Source organism: Natrix helvetica, assembly GCF_964273705.1.
Source record: "Natrix helvetica genome assembly, chromosome: 1".
In the NCBI taxonomy this organism is placed as follows: Eukaryota; Metazoa; Chordata; class Lepidosauria; order Squamata; family Natricidae; genus Natrix; species Natrix helvetica.
Window position 1 is genome coordinate 285,840,679 of NC_138548.1, and position 23,891 is coordinate 285,864,569.

The 23,891-nt window shown below is 42.7% G+C and overlaps 1 protein-coding gene across 10 annotated transcripts in view; it reads right to left on the reverse strand.

Moving 5' to 3' along the window:
* TNIP1 (TNFAIP3 interacting protein 1) overlaps positions 1-23,891 on the reverse strand; it is a 72,552-nt gene that overhangs the window by 29,738 nt on the left and 18,923 nt on the right. For 8 of the 10 annotated variants that reach the window (XM_081962173.1, XM_081962180.1, XM_081962171.1 and 5 more), the window contains 4 exons: positions 18,265-18,441; positions 16,144-16,266; positions 3,772-3,860; positions 2,641-2,712 (listed from right to left, as the gene is read on the reverse strand). In XM_081962173.1, the coding sequence (XP_081818299.1) occupies positions 2,641-2,712; positions 3,772-3,860; positions 16,144-16,266; positions 18,265-18,403 (423 nt within the window). In that variant the 5' untranslated portion in view covers positions 18,404-18,441. The remainder of the gene's footprint in view (positions 1-2,640; positions 2,713-3,771; positions 3,861-16,143; positions 16,267-18,264; positions 18,442-23,891) is intronic. The other 2 variants (XM_081962172.1, XM_081962179.1) reach the window with 1 other exon arrangement.

The following is a 23,891-nucleotide window of genomic DNA, read 5'->3' on the forward strand; positions in this document are numbered from 1 at the left end:
CAAAGAGAAACCGCTGGTGGAAATGGAGGGGAAGATACAACTTTCCTGTGAGTGCTCATCAATAAACCTTTTCAGGCAAATTAATTTTGTCCCTGACTTGGGTAATTAAGTTTTTCAGGAAACAGAGCTCTAGGAAACCAATTGACAGTAGCCACAAAATTGGAGAAGGAGGCAGAGTCTGTACTTCTTCCTTTTGAAACATATGAGACTATGCTCTGTTTTTGGCAGGAGAGAGAGGAGAAGTTCCTGATGCGGAGTGGTGAGGATTTGAGGCCCTGTAAGCCATGAGTTTTGCATGCTGAGGAATCAAATGTTCTGATGTCCTGCACTGTGGTTCTGAAGCCAGCCCAATTTCCCAAGATTACAGGAAAGGAGGATGCTACATAAAGTGACTGTCTTTGCTGGTGATGATAAGGGGAGATTGAATGCACTGTGATGAGCCTTGGCCAGAAGAGTCAACCGGCAAGAATCTCAGCTCTACAGGTCTTGAGCGCTTGGCTTGCAAAAGGCCATTTCCTCCCATAAGCTCAAGATGCTTCAGGAGTAAGACAGAACATTAAATGCAAATCTGACTTGAAATAAACACAAAGGAAAATCCTCCACTCTTAGGAATAGACATGTGCTAAAAAAAAAGGGGGGGGAACCATAGGGAAGATAGTTACAGAAATTAGGATGAGAAAATGGGTATAGGTTGCAGGAATCTAATTCTTATTTTAACATGGAGGGGGAGACTTCTTAAGGACAAGATTTGTATGATAGTGGAATAGTCTACCTATGGAAGTTGTGGGTTCTCATCCCTGGAGATTTTTAAGAAGAGTTGGAGCAGTCACTTCTCCATACTGGATTAACTGGCTTCTGCAGACTGCAGAGGGATGAACTAGAGCAAATCTGCCAGGATTTTTCACAGTCATGGAAAGTATTTGCTGATATTTCTGCCATGGCAGCAGAAGCAGCAACTACAACAGTGAACAGATATTGGTCTGGAATTGATACAGAAACTGTCCCACTGTCTAATGCATCATCTAAGCTCACTGGTCAGTTGGGCTTCAGCTTGAGTCCTGATACCGGAGCAAGGAAATGGTTAGCTGATTCGTGTTTATGGAGTTACAACAGGATCTGCAGGCATTGTTCAATCTCGAGTGTTGAAGCAGAAGCTTTCCTCCCGTAGCGTTGGGAAGAGGAGGAGGCACGTCATGCTGTCAGATTTCACCCCAGGTATGACAAGAGAATCTCAAATCTCCAGAGAGTCGGTTCCTCAGTCAGGAACTTGCTTACAACACAAGCATCATGGATATGGTGGAGGCTTATGGAAAATCCAGAAATAAAGCCGGTCTGGTCTTCCTGCCTTTTCAAGTCAATTAATTTTTGGCAGTTTTTCCAGTGAGGGGAATGAGCTTGATATGCTTATTGTTGACATAATCTTACTCAAGCAACACTAGTTCTTGCCTCACCTTTCTCAAGAAAGGATTTAAGCTCTATGCCTGTGATCTTACCTGCCATTCTGCTAGGTGATTGCCTAAGCTTGTAAATATACAGTATATTGCTACCAAAGACAAGGAAATAGCTAATCTGCTAGCAGCTTTGCATATATAAGTAAAAAAGGAAGGAAAAAACCCTCTTGACAATATCACCCTTAGATTATTTTTCTTACACTATGTTCTAACAGTTTTTGTAAATCTGTTCTGGGAAAGGGCCAAGTGAAGAAATCCTTTGGCACACAACAATAGCAATAGCACTTAAGACTTACATAGCAACTCATAATGCTTTACAACACTCTCTGGGCAGTTTACAGAGCCAGCATATTGCCCCCAATAATCTGGTTCCTCATTTCATTGACCTCAGAAGGATGGAAGGCTGAGTCAATCTTGAGCCGGTCAGGATTGAACTCCAGGCTATGGGCAGAGTTTGCCTGCAATACCACATTTCAACCACTGCGCCACTAGGTTCCTTATGTATGATTTGTACAGTTGTGTGCTTTTGGGGGGGGGGGGCAAGAAAATATCAATAGTAATAGTTATGAGCAGCTGATGGTTCTAGACAGAAAAAGCCAGCTCCTTGGAAACAAAGCATACAGGGCAATCACAGAAACTAAAGCAGCAATGAGTGGAACAACCGAGCACATAATGTATGAACGCACTACACCTCCCACTTGTACAATTCCTAGGATCGATCACCTTCTCCCTTAAACTGAAGAATCTCCCTTGTCTTCACCCTTTGTCCGCCATGAAGAAAAAAAAGAATGGGAACATAGGTACCTTTCCCCCCAATGATCAAAAAGCATTTGGGCAGTATTTTGAATCTTAACAATGGGTTACAGAGGAAAACTTTCTCTTTTTCACACACATACACTTATGCACATATGCATCTATTGTCTCTAGATAGGATGCCTGACACTGTTAATTAAAATGTTAAGACTATTAAGCTCATTAAGAACGAGCTTAAACTTTTTCTACAAGATGCTAGATGGTGCAATACACTTAAGTATTCCGTTCTAATTTTTTTTTTTTAAGTAATCAATCGGTCAAATCCAGGTAGATATCAAAGTTAGCCTGTTTTCTGTTAATTGCTCCGTAACTACCTGTTCCTATTTTCATTTCTAAAATTGCACAAGGAAGTTTTGAGAAACGTTTCATTACTTACAGATTTCCTACTACTCTCTTGAGAGGACCTCTTATCTTCATTGCCAACAATTTCAAATTCAGATGAGGATCCCTTAAAAGAAAGAGATGGGGGAAGAAAGCACATGTTTTGCTTTAAATTATGTAAACCAATGGTTAGATAGCCTCTGAACAGATAACGAAACAGCAACCTACAACAAAATGTTGTAGTATAGTTTTATCTGTTAACCTGTTAAGAGTTTTTCTCTTAAAGCAGTCCAGCCAGGTAGTCACACAATGTACTACGATATAGGAAAGACTTATCATATTTTTCAGACTATAAGACATACCCTTTTCCCTCAAAAAAGAGGCTGAAAATCTGGGTGCGTCTATACACTGAATACAGCATTTTTGCCTCCCAAAATCCCACCCATTCACCAAAATGGCTGTGCATTGCCTTTAGGAGGCTTCCAGAGTGCTCCTGGGGGCTGGGGAGGGCAGAAATGAACAAAAGAATAGGCCATTATTTGCTCAGTTTTGCCCTCCCCCCAGCCCCCAGGAACACTCTATAAGCCTCCTAAAAGCTATGCATGCCCTTTTTCTGACAAAAAATGGGCCTGTTTTCACAAAAAACGGTCCGTTTTTTGCTTGCCCCCCCCCTCCCCGGAGCACTCTACAAGCCTCCTAAAGGCTATTCATGCCCTTTTTTTGAGGAAAAAACAGGCCCGTTTTGTGAAAAATGGGCCGTTTTTGGGAGGTCTGCAGAGTGCAAAAACTTTTTTTTTTAATTTGCCTCTTCAAAATCTTGATGCGTCTTAAACTCCGTTGCGTCTTATACTTCGAAAAATACGGTAGCTCCCCAAGCTCCCCACCCTGTGCATTTTCAATTAACTATTAACAACTCTTGAAGACTGAGATTTTGGGGTAGAGTTACATAGTTTTATATATTTCTGTAAGCCACATGCTAAAGGTGCTTTACCCTGTTCTGGCCACTTAGAGTCAATTTCAAGTCAGAATAACAGAAATAATGTGGCATCTAATTCATTCTAGCAGACCAATTCACTTCATACACGTCATCCCCCAAATAAACTGAAGCATCAACTACTATGTACCATTTGGTTCAATTGTTTATTTGTGGTTATAGCTATAAAAATACTCAAGGCTGATTTCTTACATTGGAAGAGGGCTTTTGTGCTGCTTTTTCTTGGGTCTTCTCACCCTCCACTGGAATATCGGAGGACGAGCAAAGTTCTGGAATCTCACCTATAAAAAGAGTGAATTAGTGAGCCTCGGAGTTCTGATTCGGTGAGCAGAAATAAGCACAATGAGAAGAAAAAGAAAGGGAGGAAGGAGACTAAATAGATATTTGGACAGAATGATAAAGCCATGGCCCTCAGTTACAGGAAATAAATTCTGAGGTTTCACAGAAAACACAACCACTATTTGCACTTTACCAATTCCTTGTTTAAGAAAACCTAAATCAGATATGCCAACAAGTCTAAAGTCCTCTTCACCTTTTTCTTAGTAAGAGGTTCTAATAAACCCTAAAGACTAACAAAAATCCACATGTAAAATTATCTTCCCATATGGTGAAAGTGGCTGGTCTCTAGGGCAACATTTGTGTGCGATGCAAATGTATATAAATGACATTTGAGCAAAGTCAGCTGGAATTTCCCCCCTTTCCTCCTGAGCTTAACACACTGTAATATTGAAAGATCAAAATTATTCCTCAGCTTTTCCATTTGGTGTTTTTTTACCTTTCAAAAGAAGATAATTATCGTGGTTTAAAAACCTTTTTACATATTTTTAAAGTTACTTAAAATACAAGTATGTACATTCTACTGAAATAAATTGTACACTAATTATTACATTTTCTAAGATTAACAGAGGCTTCCCCGTGAGCCTTTTCATTTGGATCTATCATTTTAGTCATGCATTTTAGCCTTTAAACAATACTTCCATCAAATCTCTATCACACTATGTGTCTTTCTAGAGATCTGGTTTCAGTTATTTTGATGCCCGGCAGAAAATTGTAAGTTACATCTCCAGCAGTTATTAAAAGTGTCCAATTAAGCCATTTAAGATATGTTTCCTTTAATCCTATGACTAAACCATGTGGACACTTGACTGGTTTTGTTTTTTCAAGAAAATATAGGCTTGGGTTTATAGCATTCTCTGATACAAAGTTAAAACAACCCCACCATTAGGGACCACTCCCTCGACCATAAAACGTTTAACTACTCTAAGCAAAAAACCACTTATATAATATTTATGCTATATAAGGCACATACATGGGGGGAGGGGTATTCACTTACTTGCCCTACTTGTTTGCCGAGCACGTATCCAGTCCATGCATGCACTCCGCTCTCTGCGCATGCATTTTGATTACGTGTGCAGCTTGCCTGATGCACGCGGCTTGAAAACATGCCTAAATAGGACGGCATAGAGCTGGGGCGGGCCCACCTGCGATTTTCACTACCGGTTCGCGTAAACTGGTCTGAACTGGCTGAATACCATCTCTGCACATACATAGTACTGACATCACCATACAAACAGTTTACATATTGAACGAAAGAAAGACACTTATTATGGGATAAGGGCTTACATAAGGATTTGATTTTCTTCCAGAAGCCGGAGATTACTTCAATCCATACATTTAGTTATGTTTCCTAATGCATAAGGAATCGTTCCCAACCACTTGATCTTTCAACTGTGGTTTCCTCAGATGAGATTTTCCTAACCTTTAGTCAGTCTCTCACAACAAAGGATAATTTATGTATAGCAATCTTCCACTAGCTCCACTTCCTCCTGCTACTGCTAGCTCCTTGGATAAAGGTTTCAAATATTTCAAATATTACTACAAATGTCCTTTGGCCAGATGTCCCTGCTTCAATTTTTTTCCCTTATGACGTTAAAGAATGGCTTCATATTCTGTTCAGCCTCTAGCTCCAATCTTCTGGTCACCTCCCAGGAGGTTCCTCTTAGACTCAGAAGGCTGCTCTCACCTCCATTCTGAACTCTATTCCTTCCAGCTTTCAAGTTTGTTCCTGCAATAGGCTGTCATCAGCTGACTTTTCTCTGTTCGTGCCTGGGTTTGACACCTGAGTGCGGTACAACAAGATGAGCTCTCGTTACTTGACTAATCAAGAAGAGAAGCAACCAAGAACTAAGGAGAAATGTCCTAACAATGAGAATGATTGATCAGACTTGCCTTCAGAAGTTGTGGATGCTCCATCGCTGGAGGCTTGTAAGAAGAGACTGGACAGCCACTTGTCTGGAATGGTATAGGGTAGCGATGGCGAACCTTTCTTGGCTCCGTGCCATAGTAAGGGGAGCGTAGGGGGGTAGTGTGCGGGCGTGTCACACTCATAATGCAATGTGCGACCGCCCCAGTGCACATGCATGCACTACAGGCGCAAACCCCCATTTTTGCATGCTTTTTTTGCCCTCCCCAGGCTCCAGAGGCTTTATAGGAGCCTGGGGAGGGCGAAAACAGCCACCCCCGCCCCCCGGAAGCCCTCCGGAGGCTTCAGGGACCTTCAGGAGGCTTCCCTGAAGCCTCCAGAGCAGTCAAAACGAACCGCGGAGCAAAAAGGAGGTCGCTTCAAGTTTGCTCGGAGGGTTGTTTTGAACGCTCTGAAGGCTTCCGGGACCTTCCCTGAAGCCTCCGGAGCAGTCAAAATGACCCTCCGAGCAAACCGGAAGTCCGTTCCCAAACTTCCGGTTTGCTCATAGGGCCGTTTTTTTGCACTTCAGAGGCTTCAGGGAAGCTCATGAAGCCTCTGGAGGGCTTCCGGGGGGGGGGCTCTTTTCGCCCTCCACAGGCTCCTATAAAGCCTCTGGAGCCTGGGGAGGGCGAAAAATGGCTTTAAAAAAGGGTGAACTCAACTGGCCAGTGCAGGCATGCGCGCTGGCCAGCTCTGACAAATGGCTCCACGTGCCACCTGTGGCACGCGTGCCATAGGTTCGCCATCACTGGTATAGGGTCTCCTGCTTGAGCAGAGGGTTGGACTAGGTCCTTTCCAACTCTGCTATTCTGTTACTTGCCCCAGCTTCTGCCTACCTAACAATTTGAAATCATGCAAATGCGAATAGATAAATAGGTACCATTTCAGAGGGAAGGTAACAGTGTTCCATGCTCCTCGGCACATAGCCGTGCTGACCACAGTACCACGTAAATGTCTATAGACAATGCTGGCTCCCTCAGTTAAGAAACAGAAATGAGCACCGCCCCGTAGTGTCAAGAATGTCTGGACAGGGAAAACTTCTACCTTTATGTTTATAAAAGTGGGGTGAGTGGGTGTTGGCCTAGTTATGGTTTCTACAGGAATCACAGTGACTCAAACCCAATATGTAGGAAAAGAGGTTCCATTCTCAAAAGAAAAATATTACAATACATAAACCAGTAATATCTCAGTAATATAATTCTCTGCCAAGTTTCAGAATTTCAAAAGAGATACCAAATAGGCCATCTACATTCGGATTGAACAGCCTTCTCTCAACTGAGGGGAGGGATATGACACCACTTATCTCCTGTTTGCAACAGAGTCCTTTCAAGAAGGTTCCACACCCATTTAAAGTGACCCTTAGGGCACAAATGAACCTCCAAGTGGCCTCAACAACTCTCAGAATGAGTGCTAATGACCAGAAGGTTGCAAGGAATATAAATCTTTCCATCCTCCTCCATTTAATCACAATTGAAGAAGCTTCTTGGATGAGAAGCGAAACTTCTTCAAGAAAAAAACCAAGTGTAGTTTGCCTTTTGAAAAAGCACCTTTGGGACAACTATGATCTGGATGACTGAGAATCTCCATAGACATTCAGAATTTCCAAATTAAAAAAAATAACACAAATGTTCATATATGGGGTGGAAGAAAAACAAAATGCTGTAGAAGTGGGGGGGGATCACATTTTGAATATTAATTAATCTGGACTTATTGTAATGTTTAATATAAATTCCTTTTATAAATGACTTTTCGAGTCAATGAATTTTTGATGGTTCTCAGAGTCAATTATATTTTTAATGTAAAAGTTGAAGAGGAACCGTATGCTATACAGTTGGAAGATTCAGAATCAGAACCTGCAATGAACAATGACTAATAGACTTCCCTACAGAAAATAGGATGTATGGCCCTTAATAGATTACTTTTCAACAATAAAAGGCAGCTTTTAACCTAGACATCTTCAAATGGGTAACACTATAATCAACAGAATATATCATGTAACAACAGATGGAAAATATCTATACTGAATTGCAGAATATGTTGGGTGCCGACTCTGAATTAGATCATCTACTACTAGTCATAGAAATAAGCCAGTCTGAAAAACACTAGAGAAGACACTGTTTTAGTGGGATACATACTACAAACCAGGGACGTGCGGTCAGGGGAGGCAGGGGAGGCAGGGGAGCCTCACCGCTCTCATCATGAAAAGAAAAAAAAGGGAAAAGAGAAAAGGCACACGTGGTCCGATTCCCTGTCTTCCTGAGTCAATATGAAGGGGACCGCGGAGCGCGCTCTGTCGGCTCGAGCTTTGCCGCCCCCTTCATGTTGACTCAGAAGCTGGCGAATGGAACCACGTGTGCAGGAGGCTGAGGCAGCCTCAGCCTCCTGCACACGTGGTCCCATTCCCCGCCTTCCTGATGACATCACCAGCCTCACCAGCCATAAACCTCACAGCACATCACTGCTACAAACCCATTGCAAAAAATACAACATTGAGATGAGAAAGAGAATCAAAGGGCTACACCTAGTTGACAGAAAGCTCAAGGATTTGTTGGAGTTAGTTAAAATGTTTGTAAAAGAGAAAGCTAAAAAATAAATATTAAAAGTCAGAAGAAAACAAATAACGCACTGGCTACCAAACAAGGCCATAGCAATGACTAAAGAAAGAAGGCAAATGCCAAAGCAGATCTGTTCAGGCAAACCAGTAGCGGTGGCTGTGGGAGGCTCCGCCCACCCACCCCGACCATAATGCACGAGCACTGTGCATGCGCAGAAGGTGGTGTGCATTCACAGATGAGGTGTGTTCACTCAAAATTCTGGTTAACAGTGTTTCATCATACAAATTAATATTGCACTGTAGAATGAATTCACAGGTACAGCACATACTACAATTGGTAATGTCAATGCACAGAAGATGTCTCAATTGTTACTGATCTATTTTGGAACCATAGATATATTCTCTCCCATCGGGCTCCCACTCCAAATTAATTTAACCCCCAACACAGATGACATTTTATAAAACCTTGAAGATGTGGATAAACCCCAGCTTATGGCTCTTGTAGGCTGGGCGAAGTGGTCATTCTGGGTTTTTTCTGACATGAGTTTATATGGTTTGAGTTTGATTGTCTTTGAGTGTTACTGTGCTATTATTGTGTTTATGTTGCTTATTCTGTTATTATTTATACTTATTCTACTGGGTTTTCTATCTTTATTCTCTGGCCAGAGGTTTGATTGGAAAATGGACAGCTATATCAATCAATCACTCAATCAAATAAATAATTTGATTTATTGCAGAAACTCAGGTGAATTCTGAACAACTCTAGCAGCATAGGATAAATGACACCTGAAGAATTCATCTATCAGATCGATTTTCACTTTCCAAATTAAATGTGTGAATTAGAATGAAGTACATAATTAGAATGAATGATACAAAGCATACATCACAGTATATTCATAGACATGCATATTTTAAGGAAAATGCACACTTAACTTTGTTTTTAAATATATGTTTATCTAGTATGTAAATGTGGATGTTCATGTATTTATAAAAAAATCCACACTGATGAAGAAACGGGACACACTGTATTTATGACAACAGATAAAACTGAAAGGCCAAATTGAAGTGATCTATTCCCTTTTATCTCAGACAGGCAGAACCTGTCTTGACAATGTCAGCTTCTTTCCTTTTCTTAAGAACTGAAGAGAGAGTTTTGTGGCTTCAGCAATGAGAAAGTGCATCATTTTGAAGATTAAGTGTATAACTTTTCTTTATTAAATTTCAAAGCAATGAAAGTAAAGCAACCTGCCACTTATTAACATTTGAGCGCAGATGCTCTAAATTATCCAGAATTATATTGTTATAATTTGCTCTACATAGGGATGCCCACGAAAACTTCAGCTGATCTCAAATATAGCAGCCATTGTGCCTATCAGGAAATCTCAGCACTGTTGTATTATACAACTGCTGCATTGGGTGCCAGGATGTTCTCAAGTGCAATTCATGATGCTGGTTACAACAACACTCTATATGCTAGGTGGGTAACAAACCACCTCTCCCACATAGCTTCTGTTTACCCTATCCAGTACTTCAGGGAAAAAGTTGCTATCCCCACCCCTATTATGAGGTCTAACTTGAAGATGGTAGAGATGGCTGCATTGGAGGAGAAAGAATGGGGACACCAGACATTTGCTTTTTGTATTTATAGCATTTATTGAGATTGACCATTGGCTTACCTGAAGGGTCCTTTTCTGCGCGCTGCGGGAGAGTCCAAGCAAGGGTTAAATTCTGTCCTTCTGCCCAATGGACTGGACTGAAATTTCTGACCTCTTGGTCTCCCGGTATGTTCAGTTTTTCAATGAAGGCATAGTCCCAAAAAGGTAAGTCAAAGTCAATGCTCCATCCTTCCCAACAACATCCACAGACAAAAGAAAAAGAGCAAATCCGATGAAAGTGAGAAAAAAAAACCTCAGGGTGGGATTAGACTCTCCTGCAGCAGACAGAAAAGGACCCTTCATGTAAGCCAATGGTCATTTTCCTGTGCGCCTCCGACCGGTGAAGGGGGGGCGTGTGTTTGATGTACCTCTTAACTGCCCTCCTAAAATCAAGCAACATCCCTTGGGTGATTCGGGTTTGGACAAAAGTCTGGAAGGACAACTTCCTGGGCACGATGAAAATACAAATTAACCTTTGGCATGAATGATGGATCGAGATGGAGAACAACCCTGTCTTGAGTGGATGGTACACAAATTGTCTCGGACCAATAGGGCCGCAATTTCCGATACCCTGCGGGCTGAGGTACTGGCAAAAAGGAAGGCAGTTTTAAGAGTCAGGTGTCGCAAGGACACATGACGTAGTGGTTCAAAGGGAGGGCAAGTAAGTGCCCTGAGTACAGTGGCAAGATCCCAGGAAGGATAACGATAGACGACCTGGGGACTCAGGGTGGAGGCTCCACACAGGAAATTGCATACTTCCGGGTGTCTGCTGAGTGGTTGATTGTTGCCATGTGAGAGCACGGTGGACAAAGCTGCGACTTGGCGTCGTAATGTGTTAGCGGCTAGCCCTCTATCAAGGCCCTCCTATAGAAACTCTAGAGTTTGAGGAAGTGAAGCGGCTGTTGGTTGAAGACGACGCTTTGTATACCAGCTAGCAAAGGTGGCCCAGGTGGCATCATAGATCCATGTGGTGGAGAGTCATCTGGAGGCTTGGATGGTGTTGATGACCTTGGTAGAATAGTTGGCTCTCCTCAGGAGGTCCCTCTCAAGTGTCATATGGTTAGCTTGAGCCACTGGAGCTCTGGATGCGTAACTACTCCCTGGCTGAGAGAGATCGACTCCTGAGGAATCCTCCAGGGCTGTGCGATGGAAAGGCAAGTCAGATTGGAAAACCAAGTCCGCTGAGGCCAATATGGAGCCACCAGAAGAACCTCTGCCTGTTCCTCCAGAATTTTCCTGATCAGTCTGGGAATGAGCACCAGTGGAGGGAAGGCATAAATTAGTCCCGGGGGCCAGGAACATCGGAGACCGTCAACCCCTTCCACCCGGGGACACTGGAACCTGGTGAAAAATCGGGGGAGCTGAGCGTTCTCCGGAGTGGCAAACAGGTCGACCAGGGGATGACCGAACCTCTGAGATAATTGGTGGAAGAGACGCGGATGGAGGCGGCACTCCAAATTGGCTAGTATGGTGTGGCTCAGCCAGTCCAGCTGGATGTTGTTCACCCCGGAGATGTGCTCTGCCCGAATGGATAGTAGATGACGTTCCGCCCACAGCCAATCGCCTCCGCCTCCATCATGAGGGATCGGGACCTGGTACCCCCTTGGTGATTTATGCGCGCCTTCGTTGCCACGTTGTCGGTGAGGACAAGGACATGGTGATGCTGGATGGTGTGCTGGAAACTCCAAAGCGCTAGTCTGACCGCCCTCAGCTCCAACCAATTGATGTTGTGCGAGAGGTTGTGAGCTGACCACTGTCCTTGAGCCACTAGGGAGTGCAAGTGAGCTCCCCAGCCGAGGAGGCTGGCATCGGTTGTGACGGTCAGCCTTGGTGGTTCCTTGAAATAGGTCCCTTTCAGGAGAGCTGGGGACATCACTACTGGAGAGACCGGAGGACTTGGTCTTCGCCCTCTTCATTGGCAGGGGAAACCATTGCAGATCTCTTGTGTGAAGTCTCGTCCAAGGAACGATAAAGAGACATGAGATCATCTTCTCCAGCAACTGCAGCAGGGTGACGATGCGAGTGCTGGGGGAGAGGCGGACTCTTTGGACCAGTTCTCAGAGACTTTAGACACGGTCTGGTGACAGGAAGACTTGGCAAGATGAAGTGTCTATCACAGCCTCCAGGTGCAGAATCCTGGTGACTGGAGCCAAGTGGCTCTTTTCAAGGTTGATGGTAAAGTCGTAGTTCTGTAACGTACACATGATGATGCGTAGATCTCGTGCTGCTTGCGCCAGTGACGATGACTGAATCAATATGTCGTCTAGGTAGCACTGTTGGCGGATTGGTCGCATTCTTAAGTGGGTGGTGACTGCAGACAGGATCTTTGTAAACGTCCATGGGGCTGACGATAGGCTGAATGGAAGAGCTCTGTACTGAAAGTGGGACCCAGCGTAGAAGAATCTTAGGTAGTGCCTGTGCTCGGATCTGATAAGGACATGAAGGTACGCCTCCTTCAAGTCTATTGATGATAAGAAGTCCCCCTATCAAAAGCAGCCCAAAATGGATTGGAGGGACTGCATTTTGAACTTGTTGTAGGCCACATATTGGTTCAGCTTCTTAAAATCTAGTATCGTTCTCTATCCCCCCCCCCCCCCAAGTTTTGAGCACTAGAAATAGAATGGAATAGAACCTCCTGTGTTCTTGCCCCAGGGGAACTGTTTCTATGGCCCTGATCTCCCTGAGGTGATGGATCTTGGCATCCATGAGGCCCCTCTTGGTGGGACACCTGGGAGTCAGGCAACGAATGAAGTAGCACGGGAGGGGGGAGAAATTCCACAGTGAGCCCTATCCGAGTTGTTTGGGGCACCCATGCATCCGAGGTAATCTCCTCCCATTGAGCGGCAAAGAGTTGCAGCCGTGCCCCAATGGGAGGATTGGGATGGTGGTCACTTGTTTTGACGGAAAGGTTTGTTTCCAGACCCTCCCCGAAAGGGACGACGGGAGTAGGGCTGCTGATGGACCCTATTCCAAAATTGCTGCCTATCCTGGTTGCAATCTGTCCCCTGAGCGTAGGAATGCTGAAAGAAGGAATTGTTGGTCGGAGGATCAGCTGGGCGGGAAGTCTGCCTGCAGGAGAAGGAGGATGACCTGCGGTCCGGTTTCCTGGAAACTGAAGGCATCACCTTCCGTTTATCCTTGTTCTCAATCAAAACTGAGTCAAGGGCCTCCCCAAATAACTTGCCCCCATTAAAGGGGACAGAAGCAAGCTTCCATTTTGAACACATGTCCGCGTTCCAGTGCTGGAGCCATAGGAGCCTACGAGAGGTGACATTATAGGCCATGGCCCGTGAGGCAAACTTTGCAGCCTTAAGGGTGGCGTCTGCAGAGTATTCCACCGCCGCCACAATTTTGTTTACGTCGTGCTGCAGTCTGGCATTCCCTGTTAGGAATCTAATAAGTAACTGACGAAGCCAGACTACAGTGGCCCTATTGAAGAATGAGGCGGAGGTGGCTGCCTTAATGGCCCAAGCTGCTGCCTGATGGATCTTGTGGAAAGCCCGTTCAGCTCTTTTGTCCTCCGCCTTAAGGCACTCTAGAAGGTCAGGTGGCAGCACTGAAGAGGAAGTGAGAGCTTGAACTGGAAGATCAACGGAAGGAAGCTTAAGAAGCTCCTCCATGGTGGGATCCACTGAGTAAAGGTGTTTGTCGTTCTCTCTCCCCCACCCTGGAGTGGCCAGAGTCCCAGGCTGGACCCACTGGCACTGGACTACGTCTTTAAAGAGTTTGGGAGAAGGAACAATCTCCTGGGCGGGAACCTTCTCATCAAACAGGCCTTTACTGTGATCCGTGAGATCCACAGCGGCCTGGTCCGGGTAAACCTCCACCTCCATGTGGGTGGACACCTTGGCCTTAAATAGAATAGCCTTAAACAAGGATGGTTGGAACAAGCCAGTAAAGGCCGGTTTGTCCAGGATGATGTTCTCATCGTCTGATAACTCATGACCCCCAACATCTGCCTCATCCCACACTAGTCAGCACTGGCCACCGATGGGAGGTGGAGAGGGAGGCCTGTGGGATCGCTCCCAGGAACCCTGAGAGGGTTGCGGAGCTGGAGGGGCCTGTGGGACTGGAGGGGCCTGTGGAACAGGTAAAGGAGGCTGGGGAACTTGTGGTTGCAGTTCACGCCTCTGGAGACCCTCAGCTATCCCCTGGCTGATTGCTGCAAAGATGATTTCCCTCATTTCTGCTGATAGGCTGGGTCCTGGTCCTCCACTGGGCGGCTCCCCGTCACAGTGAGTCTGAGTGTGGGATCTCTGGCTAGAGGAACAGGGGAGGGAGAGCCCTCCCTATCAAAGACCAACTCATACTCAAATAAATCAGCACTCATCCCCAGGGAGGGGGAAGGAGACCTGGACCCCCCAGATAGGGAAACATCCTGGGAAAAAACTTCACTCTCCGATATAGAAGGAGGAGGGGGGGCACTAGATCTCGACCAATAGGGCTTCCTGGCTGATCTGGCTGGTGGACTTGTTCCACAACCTGCTTTTGGGGCTTTGCAAATTCCTTCTCCAGGGCTTTCTGGCGCCTGATAGCATCTTTTTCTTGCGCTTTGGTAGGTTTTCTGGAGTAAGGTTTAGTGGCTCTGGTACCCCCAATGGCCTCCCTTGCAGCCCTGCCCGCCTTCTTGAGATAGGACCCCAACTGATTAGAGGACTGGCCTGCCGGAAGAGGATCCAAGGAGATTTCATCTGCCATGGTGGATAATGCGGGTGCTGTGCTCGTTGGGCTGAGAGGTGGATTGATTGCCGTCAAGTCCATTGATAGATGGGCAAGCATGCGCCGAAAGGACACCAAGAACGCTGCCAGGGGGAAGAGATGATGAGAGATGCCATCAGGAATTGAAAGGTGATGCGTAGAGGATGGCCGTGACCAAAGACCTCCAAAACCTTTGCCTGGTAACCTGCCACTGTGAGAGAGAACGTTCCGTTTGCTGTCTGGGCTCTCACCAACTGTCGCCGAAGAACGCAGCAAACAGAGCAGAAGGCGGGAAGTTTGGTCACCAGAAGGGGCTGGCCAAAATGGCGGCGCCCAGAAGACAACCATGTTGTCCCGGCTCCACAGGGAGGAAAACCGGCTGCTGGCCGGCTCTTCGTTGCTGGAGAAAACCCGACAATGTCTTGGGCCATCTTGCCACACGGGTCGCCAACTGGATGAGCCCCAGCAGTAAAGAGCCAGTCGGGCACCTCCCAGCCCCTGGAAAAAACTCTGGAACTCCTGGAGAATCAAAGGTGCTCTGTTGGCTCCTTGAAAGGTCTGAAACCTGAAAAGAAAAGTCTCTGACCTGAACTTAAAAAACTAATTAAAGAAATAAAGGGGAAAAAACTTCAAAAGATACAGATAATAAAGGTAAATTTAGAAAAAATCTCAGAGAGAGAGAGAGAGAGAGAAAAGACGTCCTAATGGGCAATGGACTGAATTGAAAAACTGAACATACCGGGAGACCAGGAGGCGTGGTCAGAAATTTCAATCCAGTCCATTGGGCAGAAGGACAGAATTTAACCCTTGCTTGGACTCTCCAAGCAGCGCACAGGAAAATGAGTTTGTTGTTCATTATTGGATTTATTTATTTTTTTGCTTTTTATTGCCATTGGGCGCCACCTAGAGTTAATTTTTCCCCCAGATAAATGGCCATAGAAATCTTTTAACTATATCAAGTTAAATAAACTATTCATCGATTTAGCCACTTGGCTGCTCCTGGTAGCATTAACCCTTCAACCTAAGGGTTTTCCCATCTCTTACTTTTTGAGATTATTTTTTTCTCCACTGGATAAAACCTAGGACAGTTTCCACTGCTCTGTTATGCAGCTATGATTCAATTCCACTGTATTCATACACGGAACTGTTAGAAGAGCTGAGTTCATTTTATGCAAACTTTCCTATTCATGTGAATGCTTTTCATACATCAGTGTAGATGGAGCGTATTTTACTATATCTGATTTATCTGCCAGAACAGGCAAAGGCACAATTGCAGATTTATTTTTCCTGCCTCCATTCAAAACTTCTTTCTTTCAAATCTTTTTTTCAAATTTCATTCCCTTTCTCTCACACATTAATGTACGAATTTAGGTTTGGCAGAGGGACATTCATTTGTTCTCATATTCTCATACCTGCTACTTCTTCAAAGTTTTCAAAAGAAGAGGCTGATCTTAGCATTTCGTTGTCCATCACAAGGTCTTCCACTTTTTGACGTAATCTGGACGCTTCTAACTGAGACTCTTCTAATAACTCTCCTGGCAAAAGAGAAAGGATATCATTCAGCACTTCCTGATCCATGCTCATATCTTTTTTTCTAGCAATACATCATATCTGTAGCCCATCTTACAATGCTCGCCCCATTGTACTGCCTTTTAATCTAATGATTATTTGATGGCTTATCATTTTCTGCATAGAGATGATCCTCGCTTATCAGCAGAGCAGTCAAATGTTTATACACTGACAAGGTAGCTAATTAAGCAAGTATCTCTATGTAGGAAAAAGATAACCTTTTCACTTTACACAAGTGCCTCATTCATGTACAACCATAATTCAGCTTTAATGCCTTAGAGCAGTGATGGCAAACCTTTTCAGCACTGAGTGCCGAAAAAGCACTGCATGCGTGCGCTCATCGGGGATGCACCCCGGAAGAGAAGCTCCCAAGTGAGCATGCGTGCGCTGAAAACCGGAAGTTCGTTTCCCGGCACGTGCATACTCACTTGGTAGCTTCTCTTCCAGGGCACCTCCCCAACGAGCGTGTGTGTGGTGCCTTTTCGGCATGTGCACTGGCCAGCTTCTCTTCCGGTTATGGTGCGCATACATGCATGATGATCAGCTAGCCAGCGCCCATGCACACAATGGAAATCAGAAAACTAGCTCTTTTGGGTTCCAGCACTGCCGCACACGCAAAAAACAGCTAATCATCGGGTGTACATGCGTGCCAGAAACCCGGAAGAGGAACTGGCAACATTGCGCGTGCCAGCCAACATGGCTCCGTGTGCCACTTTGGGCAAACGTGCGCTAGGTTCATCATCATAACTTTAGACTGAGATCATGAGATTATTTATTGATTTGATTTTGATCCTGCCTTTATTATCTTATATGTAACTCAAGGTGGCAAACATATATAATACAGTACTCCTTCCTCCTCCTATTTTCCCCACAACAACAACCCTAAGAGGTGGATTGGACTGAGAGAGTGTGACTGGCCCGAAGACACCCAGCTGTTTTCATGACTAAGGCGGGACTAGAATTCATAGTCTCCTAGTTTTTAGGTCAACCTCTTAACCACTACATCAGGGGTGTCCAAACTTGGGAACTTTAAGACTTGTGGACTTCAACTCCCAGAATTCCCCAGCCAGCTGGGGAATTCTGGGAGTTGAAGTCCACAAGTCTTAAAGTTCCCAAGTTTGGACACCCCTGTACTACATCAAACTGGGTTTCTGGAAGTACATGTGGCTCTGTAGGGTGAGGTAAGAAGGCAGGAATATCAACAGAAACAGGAGCCTCTGAGGATGCTTTCATTTCTTTTTATTCAGAAGTGCTAATGGCAATGAAAGCATTAAACATGTAGGTCATGTATGCTTGAATCCAGAGAATTTATCATACCCGGTTTATATGCAACACCTTACTTAAAATGTCTGGCTGCTATCATAACAACTCTTCATTTTGTATTATATAAAGCAAACAATGTTATTTTGTTTTGGTACGAAAAAGGAATACATCTACTGGCAGAAGATGCTGTTTTCCTTCTAAAGCTAGATAGATAGCTAGATAGATATCCCATAAATATACTATTTCTACTTGAGACTAGGGTTCTCTTCCACCATGAAGGAGAAGAAAATCACTTCATGCCTTCTGCTGCTGCATGAGGTGATTTTTATCCTCTTTTGCCTACAAAACAGTGACCAATTACAGCCCACAAATCAACTGATGAGTGGGAGGGGGTGAGAAATGTACCCTTTTAATAATACAAATATTAATATTACAAATAGCACTTAAGTTACAGAATTACTTTTCTTCTTACTTAAATTACATTTGCTGTGAGATCACTCCTGCTTATTTTCTACAATAAATGCACGCAACCAAACAGGTGCACCTATTGGCAAAGGGCTTCTTATGCTTCTATGAAGTTGAAGATTTGAGGGGTTTACCAATAAGAACTCGATTAAAGCTGTTTTTTCTAAAGGTTGGGATGGGATCCAAAAGTCATCAACAATAACAAGGAGTCAATTGTGCTTCCATTTCATGCTCACCATTACCTAGAGATTTAATCCCCTGCATCTTCTCCTTAAGTTTTGCATTTTCTTCCACTAGCTGTTCGAAGGCAGCAGATGCTTTTTCTTGTGTTCCCCCACCAGGGTCATAGATTCGATAAGGTCCCTTGCTTTCCATGACTGCAGATCAATTACTGAATTTCCAGGTATTTCTGCCTGATGTGAAAAACAACAAGAAAAAGTTAGCATTCCCAAAGAGAATGTAATTAATGATGATGGATCGTGGCTTTTCCTAGAAGTATACTTCTGAATAAGCAAAAATAAACCCGAAGCAAGATCTAATAAAAACATTTTAATATAAAAGAAAGTAAAAATACAAACTTGCTAACTGAATTAATTACATCTTGGCAGAGTTATGTGCCTGCCTTCTCAGCAGTGACAGAGAATTCATCCAAGAAGGTTGAAATACTTAAGAGCATGGGACAGTTTCCGTCGGTGTATCAACAGTCGCCAATTACATCCTGCCTATAGACTAAGGCTTTAATAGAAACAAATAACCTGAATTTAAATTGCATTTTTTCTAAATATTAATTTCTTGGTCAGTGACAACCATCTAGATCATGAGTATAAAACTTGCAGTGTCATGTGACATTCTGCACTATTTTGTAGAGTAGAGTACAGTATTTTGTGGAGTTGAGGTGGGTGTGGCCTGTGTGTGATGCCACTCATGGGCCACCAGTTTGACACCCCTGACCTAGATCAATGAGGTATGGACATAATATGGTTAGGAAACCTCCATAGTAACCAAACATTCCCAGGGAGGGGGGGGGGTATTGTTGAAATTTTTCTGCCTTTCTCCATATAGAATTCAATAATTTTTATCCATAGGGATTAACAGGAAATTTAGAGAACAATAACTGAGAATCAGTACAAAAGCTACGAGTGGCGCAAAGAGCCATGGCGAAATCATGCTCAGCATCACAAGACCAGATAGAAAGACCTGCACGTGGATTAGAGAACAAACGAAGGTATACAAATCATCAAGGGAGTAAAAGAAATGAAATGGGAATGGGCTGGTCACATAGCAAAAAGAACTGATGGCAGGTGGACCAAGGGCAGTCATAAAATGGATCCCACTTGATAAAAGCGTTCATGAAAGGGACCTAAATTAGAATTTAAAATATGTGTGTTATCAGATATGAACAAATCAACCATTGATCAATACAGGCAACAAAAAAGTAAGTGATAAATAGATAGGTAGCGTCTATAAAAACAGGAAACATATTTTTCTACGTTACTAAGAAATATATAAGGCTAATATTTAGACACCATTAGTTCATTCCAGCATTTATGACATGTAACCCTGATCTAAATTTTATCGCTGAAGTAATTTTGGTAAAGTCCAAAGAACCTTGCGATCAAATGTGCTACAGTCCCATGCATCTCCCCCTGATTCATTTTTTCTGACATTGTTCACCTCCTGATTCCAGTCATTCTAGCGTCTTAGGAAGAATGACAATTCTCAAGAAACAACTGCAATTGAGGAGATCCAAGCTTTTAATTCCTGACGTTTCACCAATGCCCTCCTACTCACTTCTTGAGAACTCTAGAGGTTTTTCCCCTAACGTATGTTTTCTTACACAGGCTTTGAATTACATCGTTCACATTTGTGCTATCACGTGTTGCTCAATGTTTCAGATTACATACTTTTTCCATTCTGATTTATTTACAAAAAAATAATTTGCATTCTGCATTTATACTTCTGATTTGCATATTCTCCATGAAGGCTGTTATTCTCAGGGCAAGCAAATGTGACACAGAAACAATAATCAGCATTACACTGTCCAATACTTCTAACTCAAAAATCTCTATTAAGCAATATACCTGTAACATTTTCAAATAGGTGAGAAATACTAAACAGGGATGTAGGAATGTCTTCTAAAATACATTATAGATTAAAGGTTTTGGCACTGAAACTCAAAAATAATGCTCTTAGAAATCTGAACTCTTTTTCAATCTAATCTGCATTGCATTAAGGCAAGGGACCAGGCATATGTTTAAAAAGCTGTTGGGAGTAGAACACTTCATGTAATGATAAAATTGTAAGAAATATAATGCTGGATAAGACTAAAGGTCCATTCAGTTCAACATTCTCTTTTTCATGTTGAGTAATTAGATGCAGTGGGAAAGCCACAAAATCTGAAAACAAAACATACTTCCCACTCATGTCTTCAACAATTAAGTTGCCTCTAACTGAAATAATATATAAGCATCATGACTTTTCTTTCTGCCTCTTTCTGATAAAATCCTCCATGCTCTTCTATAATCTCAAAACAAAAAGAATGTTGTGTATGCTTCATCCATTTTGCTGTGTTAAATCAAGTATAGACAGCAACTTTGATAGCTGGAGATGATAGGACTTGCAGTCCAATAGGTATATCCTAGATTTATTGGACATCAAATTAAGGAAAGTTGTTTAATGAGCAATTCTAGGCAACTACAGTATATTTAAATTAAATCCCATCAAGGTCTTTAGCACTTCTTCTCCAATAAATCGTTCTTTGAATACACATTTTTACATTACAGTATATTCAATGGCAAGTTAACATACAGGAGTATTTTTTTATTATTCAAGTGTGCAGCTCTGTTTCAGTTCAGAGACTGAGATCACTAATATTTACATTGGGAATGCCTCATTTTAAAAACCATGGCTTAATTTCATACGTATTACCTCCTAAAATTATCTTTAGATCAGTTAGTTATCCTCTGAACTTCTGAAAAATATGGCAGTTAAATCTTAGCCAAATTTGTAACCTAAAAATCTCTATGAAACTATTACAAAAGCAGTCAATAACAAAAAGGTTCTAAAATTTTATTCCCTCTACGACAATACCTACATGCTTTTGTGCTTTATAATCTCATGCAAATCCAGATACTTATAATAAGGACTCCCGTGATGGATGACTTCAAGGATGCAAATGGCACCTATTCTATATCACTGATACTTTTCCCCCCAATCTATGTAGAGTTTTTTAGTTAGGGTTGTTGAAAAAACTATTTCATGTAACTGACTAGTCATACATTTAATGAAAATCGAAACGAAGAGCTATTGGAATTAACACAATTTATAAGTAATGTGCATAAATAATTGATACAATAAGTAGTTGAGCTGGTTTTTTACAATATAGCTTTTAACAGCAAATTCAACTAATCCTCCACAAAGTTCTCCACCATTATTTGCGATTATTTGAAAAATATTCAGCAATACTAGCTACTGGCAAGATTCAATCCTTGCAAAATCCTGGTTTTAATCCTGGTTTACTGAATAGCATACAATTAGTTAAGTGCTCACTATGTGCTAAGCTAGACTATATTCTTCAAAAAACACACTGAGTTCATTCAAGACCCTTAGCTTCTAATAAACAAAGCAAACCAGATAATGGCTATGGGGCAATTAATTGGATGGGATGAAAAAGACTCCCCAGACTCATAAATTCTTCGATTTCCCCTCAATCTTGGAGACAGAAGGAAAGAAAAGCTGAAGAAACAGAATGATAAAACGCTGAGTATCAAATGTTGGGAGCCGAAACGCTACAGAAGTAGTTCTGCTCCCTTATAGCAATAGGGTGGCCACTATTAGAACAGAATACGAAACTTGGTTTCAATTCTTGAATTGCAAAATTTAACTTTAGACAGACTGTAGTGGTTGCCTCAGGCGGCTAAAGATGTGGACATAAGCAAAAATTCCTAATTGCTCTTCCTAAACCCCAGACCTAGTCCCTTCTACAAGGCTTAGTGGGCCACCAAATCTACCCTGTTCTTTGTTTGCTTCAAGCATTAAAGTTTCCTGGATGTGCAATGACACAGCCAATTGTAGCTATCAGGAAATGGGATGGAAATGTGCATTTTTATTACCACGCAAGAAGACATGGATGTGAAATTTTCTTATTTTGGCTTAGTGCACATCCAAATTGTCCTTTCACACTGTAGCCTCTGGTGTGTCTTTGTGTGTGTGTAGCTAAGGGGTGCCACTGTCTGCTCAGCCTCAAAAAATCAAGCAAATAAAACAAAATAGGCCTTCGACAATTAATGTCTTTTATTAGGGATTTTTTTTAAAAAAACCAGACTGCTATGCTAGTCACAAAAGGAGAAACTGGAGAGATGGGACCATTAAAAAATGATTTCCAGAAAGCAGAATTAGCAAGGAGCCTCTGTCACTGAATGACGGCATCCAAGATCTTTTCTTCAGAGGCATTTCCCAGTTTACATAACCCGCTTATTAGGATTCAGGAATGTTGGGGATTTTCCAGCTAAGAGTTGAAACCTGACAGAATCAACAACTAGAAGAGCAATTAAATTTTGGGTGGCTCAGAGAGAATGTCCTGTTCTAGCAAATAGGTGATAGTTCCAGCCTGGCCTATCTTAGTTCAGTATTTTTGTTTTTAACAGCAGCCAATCGGATGCCTTTACGATACACACAAATGGGAGGCAAAGATATACCTTAACTGTTCTATTTATCCTAATAGTGTAGTTGCTAAATATTTGAATTTGAGTTCTTCATCTTTACTTTTGCGTTGTATAATAACATTTATTTATACAGCGATTAAAACCAGCAGATATTCTCTTGATAGGTTGGCTATCAGGAAGGAAGGAAGGAAGGAAGGAAGGAAGGAAGGAAGGAAGGAAGGAAGGAAGGAAGGAAGGAAGGAAGGAAGGAAGGAAGGAAGGAAGGAAGGAACTGATAATGTAGAAATTTGCTTTGCTTTTACTGCAGTGTATGCAATTCATGGTGAGGTTTTGACATATTTTAGAAGGACTGATAACACCTCTCCCCCCCCCTTTCTATAATATTTTAATATCTTTATATTTGCAAGCACATATATTTAATATAAGGAAGTCAGTCTTTCAGAAACTACTATGAAATATTATTCTGAAGCTGGATCTCATTGAACAGCATAAAGAAAAAGGTTTGCTCTCTGCACCAAACACATGTGGATATAAACCATATACATAGTTTAGATCTGGGGCACAGTTAAATTTGAGTAGTCAAGAACTCAAGGTTAGGGTTAGAGTTAGTAGGAATTTCTCACTCTTTTTTTAGTGCCCTAGGAAAATACAAGTTGGTGGATGAAGTTCATTGAAGTAACTGCTAAATGAAGAGTTAGATTCATTTTATTAGTTCCTGAAATCTCTGCTTCTCTAGGGGGGAAATCCCAACTCAATGGTAGCACATATATTTTGCAGCCAGGAGGTGCTAGTTTCCCTTGCCATCATAACTATGTATAGTAGGGAAGAAAACCTCAATAATACCAGGCTAGATGATCAGTGATCTGTTATTTCTTTTTGCTCAATTAGCAGGAACAAATGGTTGGATAACTGACAGTTCTGATCATATGCTTAAGCAAATCTTATCTTTTCCAGAGTGGGTTTGCAGGATGGTCCAATTGGCCTCGAGACTGGGTTGAATCTGAAGCCAAGCCTCTGGGCTCCTCTCCTATGACTCCAGTTTCAATCCAGTCTGGCCAGCATAGAGACTAAAAAATCCTTGACTCCTGAAAGAAAAATACCATTACCAGACCCTCCTCAAACCAGCGCGGCTTCCTGCCTTCCAGGGACCCTACCTCCTCCTTTTGTAAGTTTCCCATCAATGGTTTTCCAGCCGCCTG